Source organism: Colias philodice, chromosome 9 (assembly GCF_061535455.1).
Source record: "Colias philodice isolate Cphi_HAF_F1 chromosome 9, ilColPhil1 Martin Lab GWU primary, whole genome shotgun sequence".
Lineage (NCBI taxonomy): Eukaryota > Metazoa > Arthropoda > Insecta > Lepidoptera > Pieridae > Colias > Colias philodice.
Genome location: NC_143094.1, coordinates 3,972,475 through 3,991,008, shown reverse-complemented (window position 1 = coordinate 3,991,008; position 18,534 = coordinate 3,972,475). Strand labels below are relative to the sequence as shown.

General features: G+C 34.5%; 2 protein-coding genes across 3 annotated transcripts; one reads left to right on the top strand and one right to left on the bottom strand.

Annotated features, from left to right (window-relative positions):
- Positions 1-104: 104 nt before the first annotated feature.
- Positions 105-5,321, top strand: Ntf-2 (nuclear transport factor-2). Of its 2 annotated transcripts, XM_089699058.1 has the most exons (5): positions 105-314; positions 579-650; positions 3,603-3,701; positions 3,927-4,058; positions 4,973-5,321. In XM_089699058.1, the coding sequence occupies exons 1-4, from the start codon at positions 207-209 to the stop codon at positions 4,035-4,037; spliced, it is 390 nt and encodes a 129-aa protein (XP_089555184.1). In that variant the 5' UTR covers positions 105-206; the 3' UTR covers positions 4,038-4,058; positions 4,973-5,321. The 2 variants fall into 2 exon arrangements, with proteins under 2 accessions (XP_089555184.1, XP_089555183.1); XM_089699057.1 differs by lacking the exon at positions 3,927-4,058.
- A 1,652-nt stretch (positions 5,322-6,973) lies between these two features.
- On the bottom strand, positions 6,974-18,423 carry LOC149485742 (uncharacterized). The gene is made up of 7 exons (XM_089699043.1): positions 18,091-18,423; positions 17,703-17,842; positions 16,808-16,970; positions 16,325-16,543; positions 15,358-15,516; positions 15,003-15,137; positions 6,974-8,178 (listed from the first exon to the last, which is right to left on the bottom strand). The coding sequence occupies exons 1-7, from the start codon at positions 18,229-18,231 to the stop codon at positions 8,026-8,028; spliced, it is 1,110 nt and encodes a 369-aa protein (XP_089555169.1). The 5' UTR covers positions 18,232-18,423; the 3' UTR covers positions 6,974-8,025.
- Between the last annotated feature and the right edge of the window lie 111 nt (positions 18,424-18,534).

Below are 18,534 nucleotides of genomic sequence, written 5' to 3'. Positions count from 1 at the left end.
ATAGAAATCGAATTCCATCTTTTTAATCTGTGGGCATCCATGATCCATTACTTTACTTCATTGTTGATTGTTCTCTGACTAATATATAGTTATCTGTGTTGATTGTATGAAGTGAAACCATCCGGAGGCCCATCAAAGGCCTGAAATATTAAAGTTTATTAGATTTATAACGTATTAAATACTTTTAAATCACAAAATAAATCTAAATGGCGCTTAATCCACAATACGATGCAATTGGAAAAGGTTTTGTGCAACAATATTATACTTTATTCGATGATCCGGCACAACGGCAAAACCTTGCTAATATGTACAACGTGAGTGTTTTCAAATAAATAGTTACTCATATAATAAATTAAGTCAAATTTAACTTATGCCATAGTAATAATAGTTGTTCAAAATGATTTTGTAACGTTTTTAAGGTTAACTTTTGGGTGCTCCCGCCGAAAAAAGCGACTTGATTTTTTTTCTGCTAATAATTCTAGATCTTTCGTATTCAAAAACGGCAATTTTTAACCTTTAAATAATCATATAGGATATTTGCTTCAAAAATTGTTAAATCAAAGTGTATTCAATTTCAGGTAGAATCTTCATTTATGACTTTTGAAGGGGTTCAACTACAAGGTGCTGTTAAAATCATGGAAAAACTTAATGTAAGTTCTTTTTTCGTGTTTTCTTTATCATGCCAACATTATCTAAATCAGTGAAGCTTTAAATTTTATCACATTCTTGTTCTGACCAAATTTATGGCAGATGTTTACCTTATAGTAGCAAGAATATTGAATAGATACCTATGTTGTGTTGTCATAGTTAAATTACTAAATGACTCACTATTTTGTGAAAGCTAGAAGATACTGAGCATTTCCTTATTTCAAAATTAATTTGGAAAGTCTTATAAGTTTACACTTTACAGTTTACATAATACTAAAAATATGTCGACGCCCCCCGCGAATAATCCGGTAATCGTAAAAGTGTAAATGTTCAGGAAAAATAAAAAACCATTTTTCCTTAATAACTCCATTAAACAACAAGTATCAGAGACTTTTAATATCGCATATGGAAGCTAATTTTTTCAGCTATCTGGTTATTTCAACAAAATTTAAGTAGTCCCAAGGGCTTCGTTATAATTTAGCTGGATTCATTTTACTATACTAGTGTAGGTCAAGCTCTGGTCAGTAATGTCACTTACGATATTGTTCGTGTAAATTTATATTTTCGACGGCAACCGTAAAATCTTGTTGCGCTAATATTCGTGTTATTTGTTTTGTATACTGAACATTTGTAATAATCTATTATTTGGTTATTCGATTGTTTAACAGTAACGTACATTTTATTGTTATAACTATTACTGTTTATTCGAATAGTTTACTTAAGTATTATTTGATGATTATTATAGTATGTTTTATGAAATACAGGACATTTTAGTAAATGAAATAACTTTGGATTGTTTCACAAAACACGATAGTTATTCTTATCATAGAAAATAGACACTGCACTGAAAACACGACTATTACACATGATTACACAATCATGAAAATTATACTATGGTCCTATTACAGTTAAAATTTAATCAGAATCCTCATCAGAACCTCACAGAAAGCGAATCCGCCGTGACCAGTCAGTACTTGTGTGGTGTGGTGTGTGATGTCTTTTTCGCGACTACCTTGTATACAGCAGCAGCGCTTGGGAAAAAGGGCTTCGTGACTCCGGCCGTTCCTCCTACATCGTATCTCCTATCCCATTCGCTGATCGTATCCTGTCTCAAAATAAGCTTGACGAATGAAACAGGACACAGATCGTAATCCGGTTTCCGGAAAGGGCGGCTCCGACTCGACGTCCGCAATCTTGCTGCCGTTCCTATAGACCCTGAAGACGTGGCTGTTACCACGTCGGCATAGGCATCTATCAAGCCAAACCCAGCTCTACCTGCTCTGCCGTATGTGGGTCCGTATCGCGGGTGCCATTCGTTTCATCTCCCTATCCCTCAACACCGCCGGGTGCAACACACCCCTCTTGATCTCATAAAGCCTCGAAGCTTCAAGTATCCTGAGGTCAAGAGGGAGAATCCCCAGAGACAGTCCGATATGCTCTGCAGATCTTCTGGGCAAAACCAAAACCCCGTTGAACGGTGTTAAGCCTCTTTTGGACCCCCATCTTTTCCGCTTTGGGTGCCCACGCTGCTGATGCATACAATATAGTCGGTTATATAACTGCGATATATATAGTCTTAACTACTTGGGGGTTAAGCCCCCAACTTACTTTAGCTGCTCTTGCTAATAGCTTATAACGGGCGATTGCCTTTTTGCAAACGCTCCCGACATGGGCGTTGAATGTCAGGCCGCCATAAATATAATATAAGGCCCAGTATCTTAATACTTTCGAAATATTGGATGTCCACACTCCCCATTACAAGTCGTGGCCTGTCAAATTTTAATTTTCGTGTTGAGAGCAGGGCACATGTCTTGTGTGGCGCGAATTTTAGTTTATTTCTGACACCCCATTCGTCAATTTTCCTCAATGTGCAGTTTGCCTTCGTCTCTACTTCTAAAGCAGTATCTCCATCAAACACTAGCACAATGTCGTCGGCAAAAGCCTGACAAAACACATCCATCTCCTCTAACATCCACAGCAGAGGATCCAGCAAGAGGTCCCACAGGAGCAGCCCACCTATGGAACCCTGCACGCACCCCTTGTTGGTCTCTCTACTCACTTCACACCCGCAGGTATGCGGGGGACAAGAGGTGTGAAAGTTAGGTAACTTTCACACCTCTTCCACTCAGGTATCTGCTGATCACCCGCCTTACGTTCCCCGGACACCCAACTTCGGCCAACCGCACCTTTATGACTGGCCACCAGGCGCTGTCGAAGGCTCCCTCTATGTCCAGAGATACCACAACAGAAATCTTCTTCTCCTCCCTCTTATTTCTGATGTGGCTCACTAGTCTATAGAGGGCGTCGTCGGTGCTCCTCTGTGGCATGAAGCCATACTGATGGGGGCTTATTTTGGCCAGCAGGTAGAACCTGAGTCGGACGACCAGCATCTAATGAAGATGAAGATGAAGGTTTCGATGTGGTCTATTCTGATGCCTGCCTCGTTTATCTATCAAACTTTCATCTCTTTTAATTTTTTCTAAGGCTGTGTAAATCATTTGCTCAGTAATAGAAAGAGTATTTAAAAAAATACCTTGCATACTTGCACTCCATAATGAAAGTAGCGGGAAATCGATTTCTTAATAAAACCCCGAATAAGCCTGTACTAGCACTTAATTAAATAATGTAGAAAACTTTTTACCTGAATAATATCGTAACAACGTTTACTGTCAAATCATATTGATATTATTTTTCGTAAAGATCTAAAACCATATTATTCGTTTCAAATACATTTCAATGTTATTTTATGGAATAAACGCGTAGTTTTTTATATCTTCGTAAATAAAGATAGAAAAATTCTGAAAAAAATTTACATGGTGTATTTTAACTTCTAGATGCCGAAAAACGCATAACATGAAGAACCCCGTAATAGGTCATTACCGGATTATTCGCGGGGGACGTCGATGTGACCTTTTAAATTTTCATTTTATAGATGTTTTGTGTGCTTTCTGCAGGCTTTAACATTTCAAAAGATTGGAAGAATAATAACATCAGTTGATTCACAACCTATGTTCGATGGTGGAGTTCTAATTAATGTTCTTGGAAGGTTGCAGGTTCGTTATATTTTTTTTATTTTTCATCTGTAATTTTATTGATTGTATTAGGATTATATCTCTGTATTTATCTAGTCGATACATCTATAATCCTGAACAAAGACATCTGTAGCTGTCCAACAAAGCCATAATTTATTGTCAATTTGAAATTAAATATGTATATTTTTATACAATTTAATCCAGCATAGTCTAGTGCCAAACATTTAGCTGTTTTTCTTTATACAGACAGATGATGATCTACCACATGGATATTTTCAAACATTTGTGTTGAAGCCAATAGGAAATTCTTTTTATGTTGAACACGATATGTTCAGGCTGGCACTTCATGATGTTTAACTAGCTTTATGACATCACAAAGTAAGCTGGTTTTCCTGAAAGTGGCTGTGCACCTTTAACATGCTAAAAACCTTTATTTCTCGTTAATTAATTAAAAAATGCACTCACTATTTCCCTTGGCTATAACCTACCCTAGAATGCTACAATGCAGACATTTTTAGATATAGTGATAACCTTTAGTCATGCTCATTTACCTTGTTAGCGGGTCATTAAACTTTGTCGTATTTGTTTTTTATTTTTAATGCAACTTGTGTGTACATTATAAGTAAATCGAATATAAGGGGAATGCATATAGTTTTAAAGATATAATTATTAATTTTGGAGTATTTCAAATAACACTAAATTAGTTAGAAATTTCAAAAACAGACCATGAGATAGGTTAAAGTATTACTCAATCCTTTCAAACTCATGCTTTATTTTCTTTTGTAATAATTCAATTAGTAATTGTTTTAAAATATAAATTTGAACTATAATAAAATGTTATCATCTTATAAGAAAGAAAGAAACATTTATCTTCAGACTCAAATTATAAAAGAGCATGGGTTATCATTTATATATAAAAATAAAGCCACTTTTATTAATTCAACATTTGTCTTGTACTGACTCATTTGGTCATTGTATAAATGTATCCAAATTAAACAATTTATGGTAGGCTGCTAATATTCTAGAGAAAAAATGTTAATGTTCTAGTGATTAGTTATTTTGAATATGTTACTTGATGTTTAGAATCTTTATCATAATAGATTTTATATCCAAATAATTATACTTATATCTAATAATTATAATTGAATGTCCAACTTACAGCATGCAGGCTTCATCTCTATAATTTCTATTGAATCTAATTAACAAGGAACAATTTCATGGAAAATTTTCACATAAGTATGTATTAAAATATAGACATAAATAATTAAACAGTTAATTTTCTTCTTTTCCAGTGTGATGACGATCCGCCACATCCCTACATGCAAACTTTCGTCTTAAAGCCACTTGGAGATTCGTTCTTTGTTCAGCATGATATATTCCGTCTCGGAATCCATGATATTGCTTAATTTATTAAATCAATATAATATACGAACAACCCCAGAATATCACGCTATAATACATCTTATGTTGTTTATCTAGGTATAAGATTTTATTGCCTCTTGTAAATTCAAAATTTTTTATATTTAACATAAAAATTGGCATGATATTGGCTTAGATAATTTTAAGATAAATGTAGTCGATGAAATGGCGTAATTTCAGTTAAATGTATACATTTTGTAATAAATACACTATAATTTTCTAGTCATCACTCTTATTTGCAATCTATTTTTTCTTGAAGCTATTTTGTAACATTATTAATACTATCACAGTATCACTAAAAAATTTTCTTCTTATCTTAAAAATTGATTGCATAAATGCAAATGATACATTGAAGTGCTTTAACACCTGTAGGTTAGTATATAACTTAGCATTCAGCATTTATCAATATTAGCTTAATAAATTCTGCTAGATAGTAGATACATAATAAATAATTATATAGGATATTAAACAATAATGGGAATAATAAAACGAAATTTAGATGCTAAGACAATCGTGTATTTAAGTAATAAATAGTCAAAAATTAACAAAAGAACCACTGAAAACAGGTACATTTTTACCAATCTCCGAATTCAAGACTTGCTCTCTTAAAATCCTTAGACGCTACGAACGCTTAACAAGTTACTCGCATGCACTACAATACAAATTACACACCACGCCGCGAAAGCGGACCAAACTTGTCTAAGTGATTGACTAGGTTGAAATGTAACGCTCACTTTTAACACTGATGGACCAAGGTTTGTCACAATCTACTCTGGCTGTACACAAATCCAATTCTAGTTTTTATTCAGAACGGCATTCACATTAAACACCACTTCGGAATACTTAAAATTCGAGACATGTTCAATACTTTACTTGTTGTTTAACAAGTATATTTAAAGCAAATATATTAATGATTGCTTCAAGTGTGTGGATTTTAATTTTTTAATTGTAACGACGACTTTTAGTTTTAATTTCCTTTGACTAAGTTAACTGTCTACACAGCAGAGATCAAATAAAACATGGCAAGACCTAAGTGACATATCACACTAGCGGATTGCGAGCGGTTTCAAAGCGGAGCGGGTGCGCAACGAATACGTTGCGGGCGCGCAACGAACACGCCGCGGTTGCGCAGCGAATTCGTTGCGGACGCGTCATTTTGTATACTCTCGCACAAAAGCCAGCCCTTCCGCCTTGCCTAACTTCCATTCAATATTTCCATCGTTTCTGTAGCACTCAATTTTTTAACCGTACTGTGGAAATGCACTTACTTAACAGTTAACTAAAGATGTAATAACAACTGGAGTTGTTAAAAAAAGGTGCTATAAAATTGAATTACTAGGACTTTTAGAATGTACCATACATTCCAAAAGTATGTAACGACTGACCAGTATAATCTCTCCCATAGCAACGTATGTTATAAAGAGATTTTGTGAACCTAATTATGAGCAAAGTGATAGTGAGTTGCTGGTTGCTTGATAAAATTTTCTATTCACTGCTATTTATCTAATAATAAGATAGCCCTGTTTTAGTTAAGGAGCTTTAACATTTATTTCACTAATGAACTTTCTTAATGAGCAATTAAGTTATCTGATTGCATTTCGACCAAGATTTAATAGATAAAACAATACCCTAAACATTAACATGTTATGAAACTCGTAAAAAATAATGATCTCATAATTATTATACTATCACAAGTTATAAGTAACAACCAGCACGGATTCCATTTTGTTAATGAGTGTACATGACTGCGACGTAAACGTTGCGCATCTGCCACGCGTCCGCAACGAATTCGCTGCGCAACCGCAACGTATTCGTTGCGCACCCGCTCCGCTTTGAAACCGCTCGCAATCCGCTAGTGTGATATGTCACTAACCGGTCAATTTATATATACGTAATATTTGTACATAAGCCATTATAGCCTCTATTGAAGGTACTGTTCCATTAAATTACTTATAAATAAATAAAATTAAGAACACAACCTGTCATTAGTTTCGTCGTAGCATCTTTAGTTAGTTCACAACTCAAAAATAAATTATTCACTTTGGAAAAACTAATTTAGTACTCTGTATGAGAGCAATAGTATCTCTTTTTATGATCTTTATATCTATCAACAAAATTATGCACACAGATGTGCTTTCATTTAAGTTTAGAAACGGAATTCACTCTTATACAGAATAAAAAATAATTTTCAGTACGATAATACTTAATACGAAAAAAATAACAAATTAATAGAACAGTACCACAATTTTTTAGGTCCTTGTTCAGGCGCGTCATTATTAGCCTGCTACATATTCATTGAATTTGCAAGCGATAAATGTTTACGATCTCTAGCAAATCAATGCATAGTCATTAAAAATAATTGTGTAGTGCGACAATGTGATATTTTTTTAATCATATCTTTTAAAACATCAATAAATACACCAAAAGTTCAAAATCCTCAAATGTTTAAATATAGAGACAAACAAATCTCATTTGTCCCACAAAAATGGTCAGTGATGCAATATGCAATTTTAGTTAGGTATTTGACTAAAAGATAATTTAACATTAAAATATGTCAAAATTTAAAATACACAAGACAATAAGTACAATGCAAACTGCTTTTAACGCAAACTAACCAATTACATTTTTGTAAAATTCACGCAATATTCAAGTTTTTGTTTTGGCGTCTACTAGCCGGCTCATTTAAAGAATAACAAATTTTAATCTCTAAAAGAAAGATAGTTTTATACAAAACAAATCAATAACGTTTAATTTGATGGAGCGCCAAATCAATAAAGCTCCAGCATTTCACACGCAACAAACCAAAATCAAATAGTTAATAGACCTCATTAGGTAATTCCAATTCCATGTTCATGGCATAAAAGAAAAAAAATACAGAAGTTTAAAAAAAGAACGTTGCCGAGATCGTAAACGCACTAACATCATTCTATGAGCCGCCTTTCTTCCTCCCGCGCGCGCCGACCACCCCGCGCAGGGACCGCATCGCCATCGCGCGGTTGAAGTGCCGCTGCGTTTTGTGCTCGTCCGCTTCGCTGCCGTTGTCCACTGACGATAGTATCACTAGTAGCACACCCATTACCTGCAAATGTGGTTTTGTATGTGGAGATTAAATTGAGAGTATGTAGAGCTGGTATATATGTACTTCTGAATTTTACGGTATTCCTAATAAAAATTGTGTGGAATGGAATGTTTAAAATTAATTATTAAATGCTTAGATTAAGGATTGGTCTCCGCGCGCGCGCTACGACTAGATACCGCCGGCGTACTTGAAAAATGCGGCAACTAATAGTACGCCGAATTCGGCGTACCCAAGCCAGTCGTGTCACAAGCATTGTGTGGAGAGGGCGAACCGATAGTTTATAAAGATTATGAACAAAATCTGAAGTAAAATGCCTATTTGTGTCATAAAACTATTTAAAAATAATACAACAAAAAATAAGAAAGACACTGGGATCACGTACCATAACTAAGTATCGTATTAAGTATTCGAAATTTCTCCTTTACTTCGAAAATTTTTTCTACGAAAATACGACGCCATTCAGTGTTGCCGTACTGCATATCCAAAAAAATACACGTGGTTGATGAAATCTTTTTAGCAATCATTTGAACTTTTTTTTTCAATACTATTACTAACACATGTATAAAAAGGATTATAACAATAATTTATTTCTGTTTAACCATGTTTAACTGACTCATATAATAGCTGTGTTTTACCTGAAAATAAAACACATATTAAATACTTACCTATATTTGAAGCTTACTTCATTGAGAAGGCACCTAGCTTTTTCCGCCTATTCTTCCCTCTCTTTCCGTTGTATGTATGCTATCTCTCTCGCACACCTCTCCACCAGGTGGCGGGGCGCACGATAATGTCGGGCGCTGGATGTTTTTCATTGAGTCGAAATCCACAACAGGTGGACGTTAAGTGTAAGCTTCAAATATAGGTAAGTATTTAATATGTGTTTTATTTTCAGGTAAAACACAGCTATTAAACACTTGACCGTAATTTGAAGCTTACTTCATTGAGACCTGCTTGTTACCCACCTGGTGTACAATATATGGACGCCAATGTGAATTTGAATACATAAGTAATTACTTATTTCTTTATTTGAAAGAGTAAGGTGTGCAGATAGTATACCTACCAATAAATCACACAAATTTTTATATTATATAATATATTAACAATCCCAGATGAAAAGTTAATCAAATAAGAACCAAAAAGTTAATCATAATGATTAAAAGTATTAGAACTTATGAGATTGGTTCAAGCGTACCTTAGTTAACCTTTTGGGCTTGAAAAGTTAAAGTTACTACAATTTTCACTATCTTTAGCGTAAATCTGCGAAAGCGCCAGTAACGACTTTCAATTACGCATTTAGATGTTACTTACAAAATGAAGCAACAGCTGATCCCGACGAGGCAAAAATACCTCAAACTCAAACCTTTATTTATTCAATTAGAACTCTGTAGAAGCACAATTGAATCATCTTAACATAGAATTACCACCTGTCTCAACTCACACAGTTTTAACCCAACCTGCTACAAGCGGACAAGAAGAGAACTTGGTCCTTACTTTTGGGGTCAGAAATAAATTTAAAAGGTCACCCCTTGAATAAGGCAATAAAATATCAAAACAGGTAAACGGTTTTAATTATAATACAGATTTTTAACATCCAACCAAACCGTGCGGTATCTATTAATGTTTAGAGCCAACGCCACCAATCATAATCTAAACATGGCTAGTACTTTCAGTACAATGCATGAATTATTTATTTAAAACTGATAGGTCATAAACTCTGTACTGGAAACAAATATACTGAACTTAAGAGACTAAAATGATAAGGAGCTTATCTGTGTCCCAAAACTGCAATTACTACAGCCAAGTACGTTACTTTTAATCAATTCGGTTTTAAGATATAATTATGATTTACATCAGAACTTATATACCGAAAGCCTCGGGACTACATAACGTGACTTATCTTCTTATACTTATATAAAAATGAATCGCAAAATGTGTTGGTAAGCGCATAACTCGAGAACGGCTGAACCGATTTCGATAATTCTTTTTATATTCCTTGAAGTACGAGGATGGTTTTTATGTAGAGAAAACGTAAGTACCACGAGCGAAGCCGGGGCGGACCGCTAGTTTATAATAATAGTGTTTGTGCACAACACTAGGCAGTCAACAGCTATATGAACGTCAGATAGGAAAAGAGCCAAATTTATCCAGTCAGTAACAAAGGATTTTAACTATAGTTACTTTATTCTAATTCAACCAACTACTACTAGCTACTCCGTATGTCTTTTGGATAGACGGAGGCAAATAGGATTTTTATTCCAACTATATCATTTGATATTTTGAAAATGTACTCCACATTTTCATACCGTCAGAGTCATTTTGCAGATTATAGTGGTGCAGCACTGAACACTGTCTATTAGGTGGCTGATGCTGCTGACCGGGCCTTCAGTTCCGCTTTCCAGAATACCTTCACCCTTCTAGGTGTTACTACTACTGAAATAGCGGTACTCTATCGCGTCGTTCAGGTCTCTAACTGACTAGGATTTCTCATATTATCGTAACAACCCTTGCTCGTTCTAACGAGGATAAATTATCGCCAAGGAATTCTGCTGCAGGATAATGGCAAGAGAGATTATAAGCTTAACTATGCATTATTATGTTAAGGAATATGGTGGGTTTTGAATACTATCGTCGTTTGAAAGTATCTCCTTTCGATTAACTGCATTAAGTATGCAGATCTGATCCCATCTTTGTTCCGTAGGAATGCTACGACAGTCTAAACGTTACACTGAACAAAGAAAATTGCCCTGAATATAGTCGGTTGTTCCAACATCCGTAATATGGCTAGCCTAAGGTTAGTTATCCCTTGATTGTAACTGCTACCAATGGAGGCATTGCTCTTGTGTTGTCCACAGTTGTGCGAGTGCAAAAATGAAGAACTGAGCTCGTGGGGAGCTATGTCGAATGAATCTGTGTTAAGATTATGACAGTATAGGACAGTTAGCTGTGGATGCGAAGACAGGACATTACTTTATTCATCCGTAAACACGCGAGGCAGCCACGGACAGCTATATAGCAAGAACTAAACTAGCAAAGTTTAGTTCGCTTACCAGACTTTGTCATGTTTTAAATGCAGTATATCCTCTGAATAGCATTGCATTTATGACTATTGATAAACTTAATTCACCCGTAAACACGAGAAGCAGGCACGGATAGCGATATAGCAAGAACTAAACCAGCAAAGTTTAGTTCGCTTACCAGACTTATATTTTAAAAGCCGTATAGCCTGTACATTTCATTTATTGCCCCCCCCCCCCCCTCAAAGCAAAGAAATGAGAAGTCATTTGGCAGAGCTTTCTCGTTAAGGGTAGGGGTTCCAAGTAATATCTAATAATAAGAGGCTTTTGTTTGGAAAGATTGACTTTCCGTTATTTATCCTCTATCCTATGTAACTCAACAGTCAGTATTCTCGGCATTCGTTGAGTACTTAAACGTTTTACGTTAATAGTTGTATATAACTTTATTATACAATATAATAATCCTGGTGGGATGACAAAAAACTTGTCTAACAAACGATTATCCTAATCCCTCAGCGATTTATTGTTTGAGCCCCGAAGAAAAATCTCATGGGTGCAATAATGAGGTCAAATGGGTTGAAAAACGAGTCAAATAAATTGCCTACAAGACCGGGCAACTAAAATAGGCCTATGAGAGGTCAACTATACGTAATCAATCGTCATTTGTTACATTCAATCGCTTTGCGATTAAAAAATCTCTTCCGATGTTTGTATATGAAAATTGGTCGGCTAGTGCCATTTAATTACGATACCAAACATACCGTTGACACAAGGCTTGGTGACAATCCTCGAAACCACCGCCACAAATCATCTGCGAGATGATATTTGATCCGACTCGCCTTCCTTTGATTAGGCTTTGCATTGGTAAATACAATTTGTTCAATTCCAATTTCCATAATTGGTAAACCAATGGTGGTTTCCCGATTCCTGAAGCGTAAACTTTTAGGATACGAAGTATCAATTTCATGCGACCATTATTTGACGTATCTAACCTTTATTGTATTTATTAGGTCATTTACTATACTGCCCACTGTGAAGTAGATTTCAAAACCTTTTTCTACCTACCTTAGAAGAGTGAAGATCCGATACGGTCATATCCAAAACTTCTTTCGTGGGTCCTCGTTGACAAAAGCAAATATCTATGATCATTTTAATGATCAATCCTTTGTATATTTGCACCAATCGCCATTAAAGCCCCGCGAGGGCTGATATATATTTGCACCATTTCCCCGTGGGGACGGTTGTTATCAAAGCCCCGCGAAGGCTGATATATATTTGCACCATGTCTCCGTGAGGTACTGTTGTAATCAAAGCCCCGCGAGGGCTGATATATATTTGCACCATTTCTCCATGAGGGACGGTTGTAATCAAAGCCCCGCGAGGGCTGATATATATTCGCACCATCTTTTCCGTGAGGGACGATTGTAATCAAAGCCCCGCGAGGGCCGATATATATTTGCACCATTTCCCTGCGAGCGACAGCTGCGCGAGGGATGTTTGTAACTAGAAATAAGTAGGGCCTGCCAAAAAATGCTTAAGAGACACCCTGCGAGGGTGAATTTGACTTGGCTAACCCCTGCGAGGAGTAGTGGCCACATTTATGTATTCTGCTTCGAGCAAGAATACACCTTAGTGCTAATATAAAAATAGCAGTAAATAATCATTTAAATAATATAGCAATTAACAAGGTCCTTTAACTTATTTTCCAATGTTAGCGACATTTAATAAATTCATAATTCAAATCAATTCGCTAAATTTTAAAATGAACTTCGATTCATATTTATTTTTGTTCATGCAATCGATGTAACATTTAGTTGCTTTATATCCGTTAACATTCCTTACGAACGCAACCATACCGTCGTAGGACGTTATATTTAATTGCACAAAATAATCTCCACTCACCCGCAATTTTTTACTTTTTGTCAAGGTGTACAAGTTTATAATATTATTCTAAAACGTTAGAAGTGAATTGTAAATCCTTTGAAATAAGTGTATCTAAATCTAATTTATATTAAGATATCTCGATAATTATTATACGATAACCCTTTCAGCACAAGTTCAGTAAACCAAAGAATTTAATTGTAAAATTTTTGGTACTTACTCGTTTTAACAAAAAAGTTGCATCATTTGAACATAGGAAACGTAATTTTCAATCAAATTAGCCGTGTGTAATATGTCTATTTTCACATAAAAACGGATCAGAATAATACTCATAAAAGGACACGTATAGACTACGGATAGTTTTGAATGTGTGGAACATTCATGGTACGTATCTACTATACATGAGCGAATTCCATCATTATTCAGTTGAGCGGTAACTCCCGTACGATTTATAAAATAATATCACAACGTGTTCTGACATGTCGTGACTTCTTGGAGCTGACTCATCTCGTTCGATAATTTTTAGTAATAAACTATGATAGGAATTCCGAACCGTTCCTAGCGATAACGACAATGTAATAAAGTCGTAGCAATGGATTGTATGCCTGTAAAGCTTTGAGTTGGCTCATATCCATACTAAGTATTAATTGTAATTTTTCCACGAAAAATTCACTTGTACCCTTGTAATAAAAACACATTATTAAAAATGAAATAAAATATTAAAAATATCTATATACAAGAGAGGGTATTTGATATATCTAGTAATATCAAATAATCACAAAAGTAATATTAACGATTCGAGTAAAGCCGAACGGTAACACCGTTAAAATAGCTTTACTCACAGTATTAAAAATTCAAATATTAATTAGTACATATTGCATAATGAAATATTTCAAAAGAAAAGTTACTATTTCAAGTAAAATGTAACGGTTGTATCGTTAATTTTAAATATCTTTATTCATGCTATTAAGTATTTAAGCATATTGAAAAATAAACTATTGCTGAAGGATTCATTAAAAACCTCAGCATTTTAAATAAAGTCCAACGATTATACCGTTGACTTTAAAGATTTTTACTCATTTTTAAGTAAAATATTATTAGAATAGATGTAAAAATAACTCACTGTACCGATCCGACGGGATACACTTTTTAACACTTTTAGCACTTGCTTTAAGCAATACTTAATACTTAATAGCACCAAGGTTGTAGTCTTGTAGACAACCTTCTCGCGGCGGAAGCTAGACGCCAATGAAAAACATCCAGCGCCCGACATTATCGTGCGCCCCGCCACCTGGTGGAGAGGTGTGCGAGAGAGATAGCATACATACAACGGAAAGAGAGGGAAGAATAGGCGGAAAAAGCTAGGTGCCTTCTCAATGAAGTAAGCTTCAAATTACGGTCAAGTGTTTAATATGTTATTTTTTTATTTCCGCTTTTTTACTTTTAAACAACCTTTGTGACTATAGTATAGTAGCGTCGCAAGTGGATTTGAGTTGCATATTCATGGATTCGATTCCCGGCCAGGTCAGGATGAAAAAAAATATTTTTCAAAATTCTTTCCAAGATGCCAGATTTCCCATTTATGGGGTAAAATTTATGTAGCTGGCAGCCCAATTCTTCACACACACTAGCGTCTTTACAAATTGCCTAACACACACTACAGAAATGAGTTGCCGCACTCACAGAGCTATTGTTTTTAGGTGGGGCGGTATCTAGTCGTAGCGCGCGCGCGGAGACCAATCCTTAATCTAAGATTAAATGGTTGTTAAAATAAAACCGGAAAATAATTGAATTGCAGTTTTTGAATTGAACAGTATTTACGGAAAAAATATTGTATCCCTTAAATTAATAGAAATAAAATTCTTATACTGTTGATATAAAATTGATAACCTGATGAAATATTTTTGAATTAAAATGAATACTTACCAAACACACAATAATAAGTAGGGTGTACACATGAACAGTAGCCTCAGGTATGTTCTCAATGTCTCTGAGAGCGACCAGCGCTGGCTCAAAGTCCGGCCTTAGGTCTAACGCGTGCCTAAGGTGTACTGCAGCTTCCTGAATATAACAATAATAATTAAGAAAATGTAATAATTTTTGGAAAAACATTTTGTTCAATGGGTGATTTCGGTCTTTGAACGTAACATAGTAATAAGTACCTACAGGGGATACTTAAATTTATTTATATGTTATAGGAGTCTTTATTACTAGTTAAACCGTAGAGAGTATTATTTTTTTAATTGTATTACGAGAGTACTTTTTATATGAAAGAAGATACCTGATAATGTCCATATGCTTTGAATATCTCGCCGAGCGTGAAGTACTGCTGCCACGCGCTGCGGTCAGGCGGCTGAACTTCGAGCGATCGGCGCGTCAAATATATTGCGTCATCTAAATACTGCAGTGTGAATAGCACGCGCGCTAGATTGAGGAGTACCTGGAAAATTAATTTTTTTGTTTTTATTTTATTTCAAACTCACTACTTAGTTTTTACTTTATGCCAAATGTGTTAATATTTTTTTTTTGATACAAAAAATATTTCTTTCTGCTTATGCATGGCATTAACATTGAAATAATACAATGGTTGGTCAAACCCTGATAGTTTGGTGTATGACATTTAGCTCTATTTACGGTACACATAGCAGAAAATTTCTTGGCTACTATTATGATTTTGACTTGTGGTGTTTTACATAAATGCAAAAATTAAAATAATTTGGAAAATCCAAAAGTGCACGCCTCATAATTTTTGTTAATAAATATTTATTAATTATTATTTTTGTTTATTTAATAACAATTAAACCACATCGAATCAGACCCTGAAAAATGAAAGGGTTCTATTCCTGAGCATACTCAAGCGTAAGAGAAAAAAAAAGACTCGATTAGTAAAGTATTTCGGTCGCTATCGTGTTAACAAGAAAAAGGATCCGCACATACAGACACACGGACGTCCAAGACAGAACTTTTTTAAACTGTTTTTTAACTAGTTTAAATAACAAAAATGACATCAAAAATATCATGAACGTTAAAAATAGTGTTTTTTCTTAATATGTGTGTGTATGTATTATCTTACAAGTGCAATGTATGATACATAAAGACATTTTAAGTTTGAAAAATCAGATGTTTTGCGCGAAGTGACAGTAGTACCCACCTCAACGCTTCGCTTATGAGGCGTGCAATTTATTACTTTTCTTATTACAAATCTTATATATTTAATAAATGTAAATAATAAGTTGGTATGCACTTACTTCTGCATTATATGGAGAGACGGCAAGGGCACGACGAAAACACTCAATAGATTGTCTTGTGTCGCCTTTAATTCTCCAAAAGTTACCAATTTGGTTATACAACTGTACTGACTTTGGTTTTTCTCTTTTAGCCTTTTTAAGGCGCTTCTCTAAGGCATTAATATCTAACTCTGTTACACCATTTTTATATGATTTTTTCTTTGTAAAGATAAGGGCAACCTGGTGAAGGAATTCAAAAGATATTATACAATTTTTTTTTATAAGCAACATTAGTTACTTCATATTTCAGGTAAGAAGATATTCATTATTTGGAATTTATCATAATAACAATTTTTATAATTAATTTATTATTTGGCAAGTTTTGCCTTTATATTCATGTCTAGGAATATAGAAACATACAGCTTGTAACAGGTATAATGATGCAATACTTTGAAAATTATTTAATACTGACATATAAGAGAAATATTAATAAAAATAACCTACTTGCGGTTCAGGTACATTAGGATGTCTATGACGTCTGGCCACACCAACCAGGTTATCATAATAAGTAAAATTGACTGCTTTCCCACAATCCAAATACTCATCATCTGCGTCTCCATTACTTGTTTCTGGCTGATTTATCTCTTCATTGTTGTCGGAAATGCTCCTGGGGATTCAATTAAATATTTCTAAACATAATTGCATAATTATTTCATAAATAAAGTTGCTTGATGATGAAATTATTGAAGTAATTATATAATATATGCATAAATGCAGATGAGCTGATATTATAAATAACTAGCTGCTCCGCGCGGTTTCACCCCCGTGGCTCCACCCCTGTTGGTCGTAGCGTGATGATATATAGCCTATAACCTTCCTCGATAAATGGGCTATCTAACACCAAAATAATTTTTCAAATCGGACCAGTAGTTCCCGAGATTAGCGCGTTCAAAGAAACAAACAAACAAACTCTTCAGCTTTATAATATTAGGGCGTATTCAGAAAGAAAGCTTGAAACTTATAAGCGCTTATCGGCGCTTGTCATGTTCATATATTTTCCTGCGCGGGTTACCAGCACTGACAGGAAAATATATGAACATGACAAGCGCCGATAAGCGCTTATAAGTTTCAAGCTTTCTTTCTGAATACGCCCTTAGTATAGATTATATTGCAAGTTCTGTTCCAATTATTTTCATAACACATTGCAACAATATGATATATATGAATACTGGATTGTATAGAGTACTTTTAAGTGAAAGTTTCTAGATCATATTTATGATGATGCATGCATAATACAATACTATGAATATTCAATAAAAGCTAATGGAATAAAGAGTATTTTTACATATAAGAAAGGGTTGTGTTAGTTTATCATCATACTACTTATACAAAAGTATACCTCTGTTGTTCATATAACTGGCAGTCAGTGCAAAACATATCAAAACTGTGCTTAGTCCAAGTGTTGCCATAGTACACAGTTGATGTGATTATATTGAAAACAACATCTTCCTCACTCATTTTGGGTTTGTCAGAGTCATCCTGTGTATTATAAAAACGCATTAGACTCCATAATATGTATGACCATATTCATAACATATTTCCACATGTAAATATTAGTGATTGGTTAATAAATGGAATAGCTAGGTCTACTTCTGGTATAATAAAACTAGTAGTTAGTAGTTATTAAAAAGGTTCAATGAAATGCAAGCCCCATAACATAACAGCGATGTATCCAAGTGCCTCTAAGTATTGATTATATAAATCTCATGAATATAAATAAGACAGACCTGCGATATAGTTGTTCCGTCAACAATTTGACCTTGCTCAACATCCAACTTCCAAATATTAGAGGTACGTGAATTAGTGACAATAATTTGAAACGAAAATATATACAAAACCAAACAAGTCAAATACGGCGAGTCTCCCATTTTGACTTGTTAAATTGAAAGCAAACATGAAAACTGTTTTGTTATATAATTATTTGCAGTAACTTTCACACAAAAATTGTTTTTAGGACACGGTAAGTAAGCAATAAATTTTAATTCCAATGTCCTCTTCTCTTCCTTGTCTCTATTTTGACAGATGGAGATCACAGTTCACACAGAATCTCGTCCAATGTCATTATTCAATATTGTCAACGTTCAAAAACCATTCATGCTATTTTTTTTTAACACAACAAATTAATATTAGTTTTCTAATAGCAAATTTAATGAATATGTATGGGTTACACA

What these genes read in the sequence shown, in the direction of transcription:
- LOC149485742 (XM_089699043.1), bottom strand. Translation starts at nt 18,231, where the DNA reads ATGGGAGACTCGCCGTATTTGACTTGTTTGGTTTTGTATATATTTTCG. An exon ending in CAGTTATATGAACAACAGAG is followed by an intron (nt 16,971 to 17,702) that starts GTATACTTTTGT and finishes TTGAATCCCCAG; the next exon opens with GAGCATTTCCGACAACAATG. An exon ending in TACTTATTATTGTGTGTTTG is followed by an intron (nt 8,179 to 15,002) that starts GTAAGTATTCAT and finishes CCACATTTGCAG; the next exon opens with GTAATGGGTGTGCTACTAGT.
- Ntf-2 (XM_089699057.1), top strand. Translation starts at nt 207, where the DNA reads ATGGCGCTTAATCCACAATACGATGCAATTGGAAAAGGTTTTGTGCAA. An exon ending in ACCTTGCTAATATGTACAAC is followed by an intron (nt 315 to 578) that starts GTGAGTGTTTTC and finishes ATTCAATTTCAG; the next exon opens with GTAGAATCTTCATTTATGAC. An exon ending in AAATCATGGAAAAACTTAAT is followed by an intron (nt 651 to 3,602) that starts GTAAGTTCTTTT and finishes TGCTTTCTGCAG; the next exon opens with GCTTTAACATTTCAAAAGAT.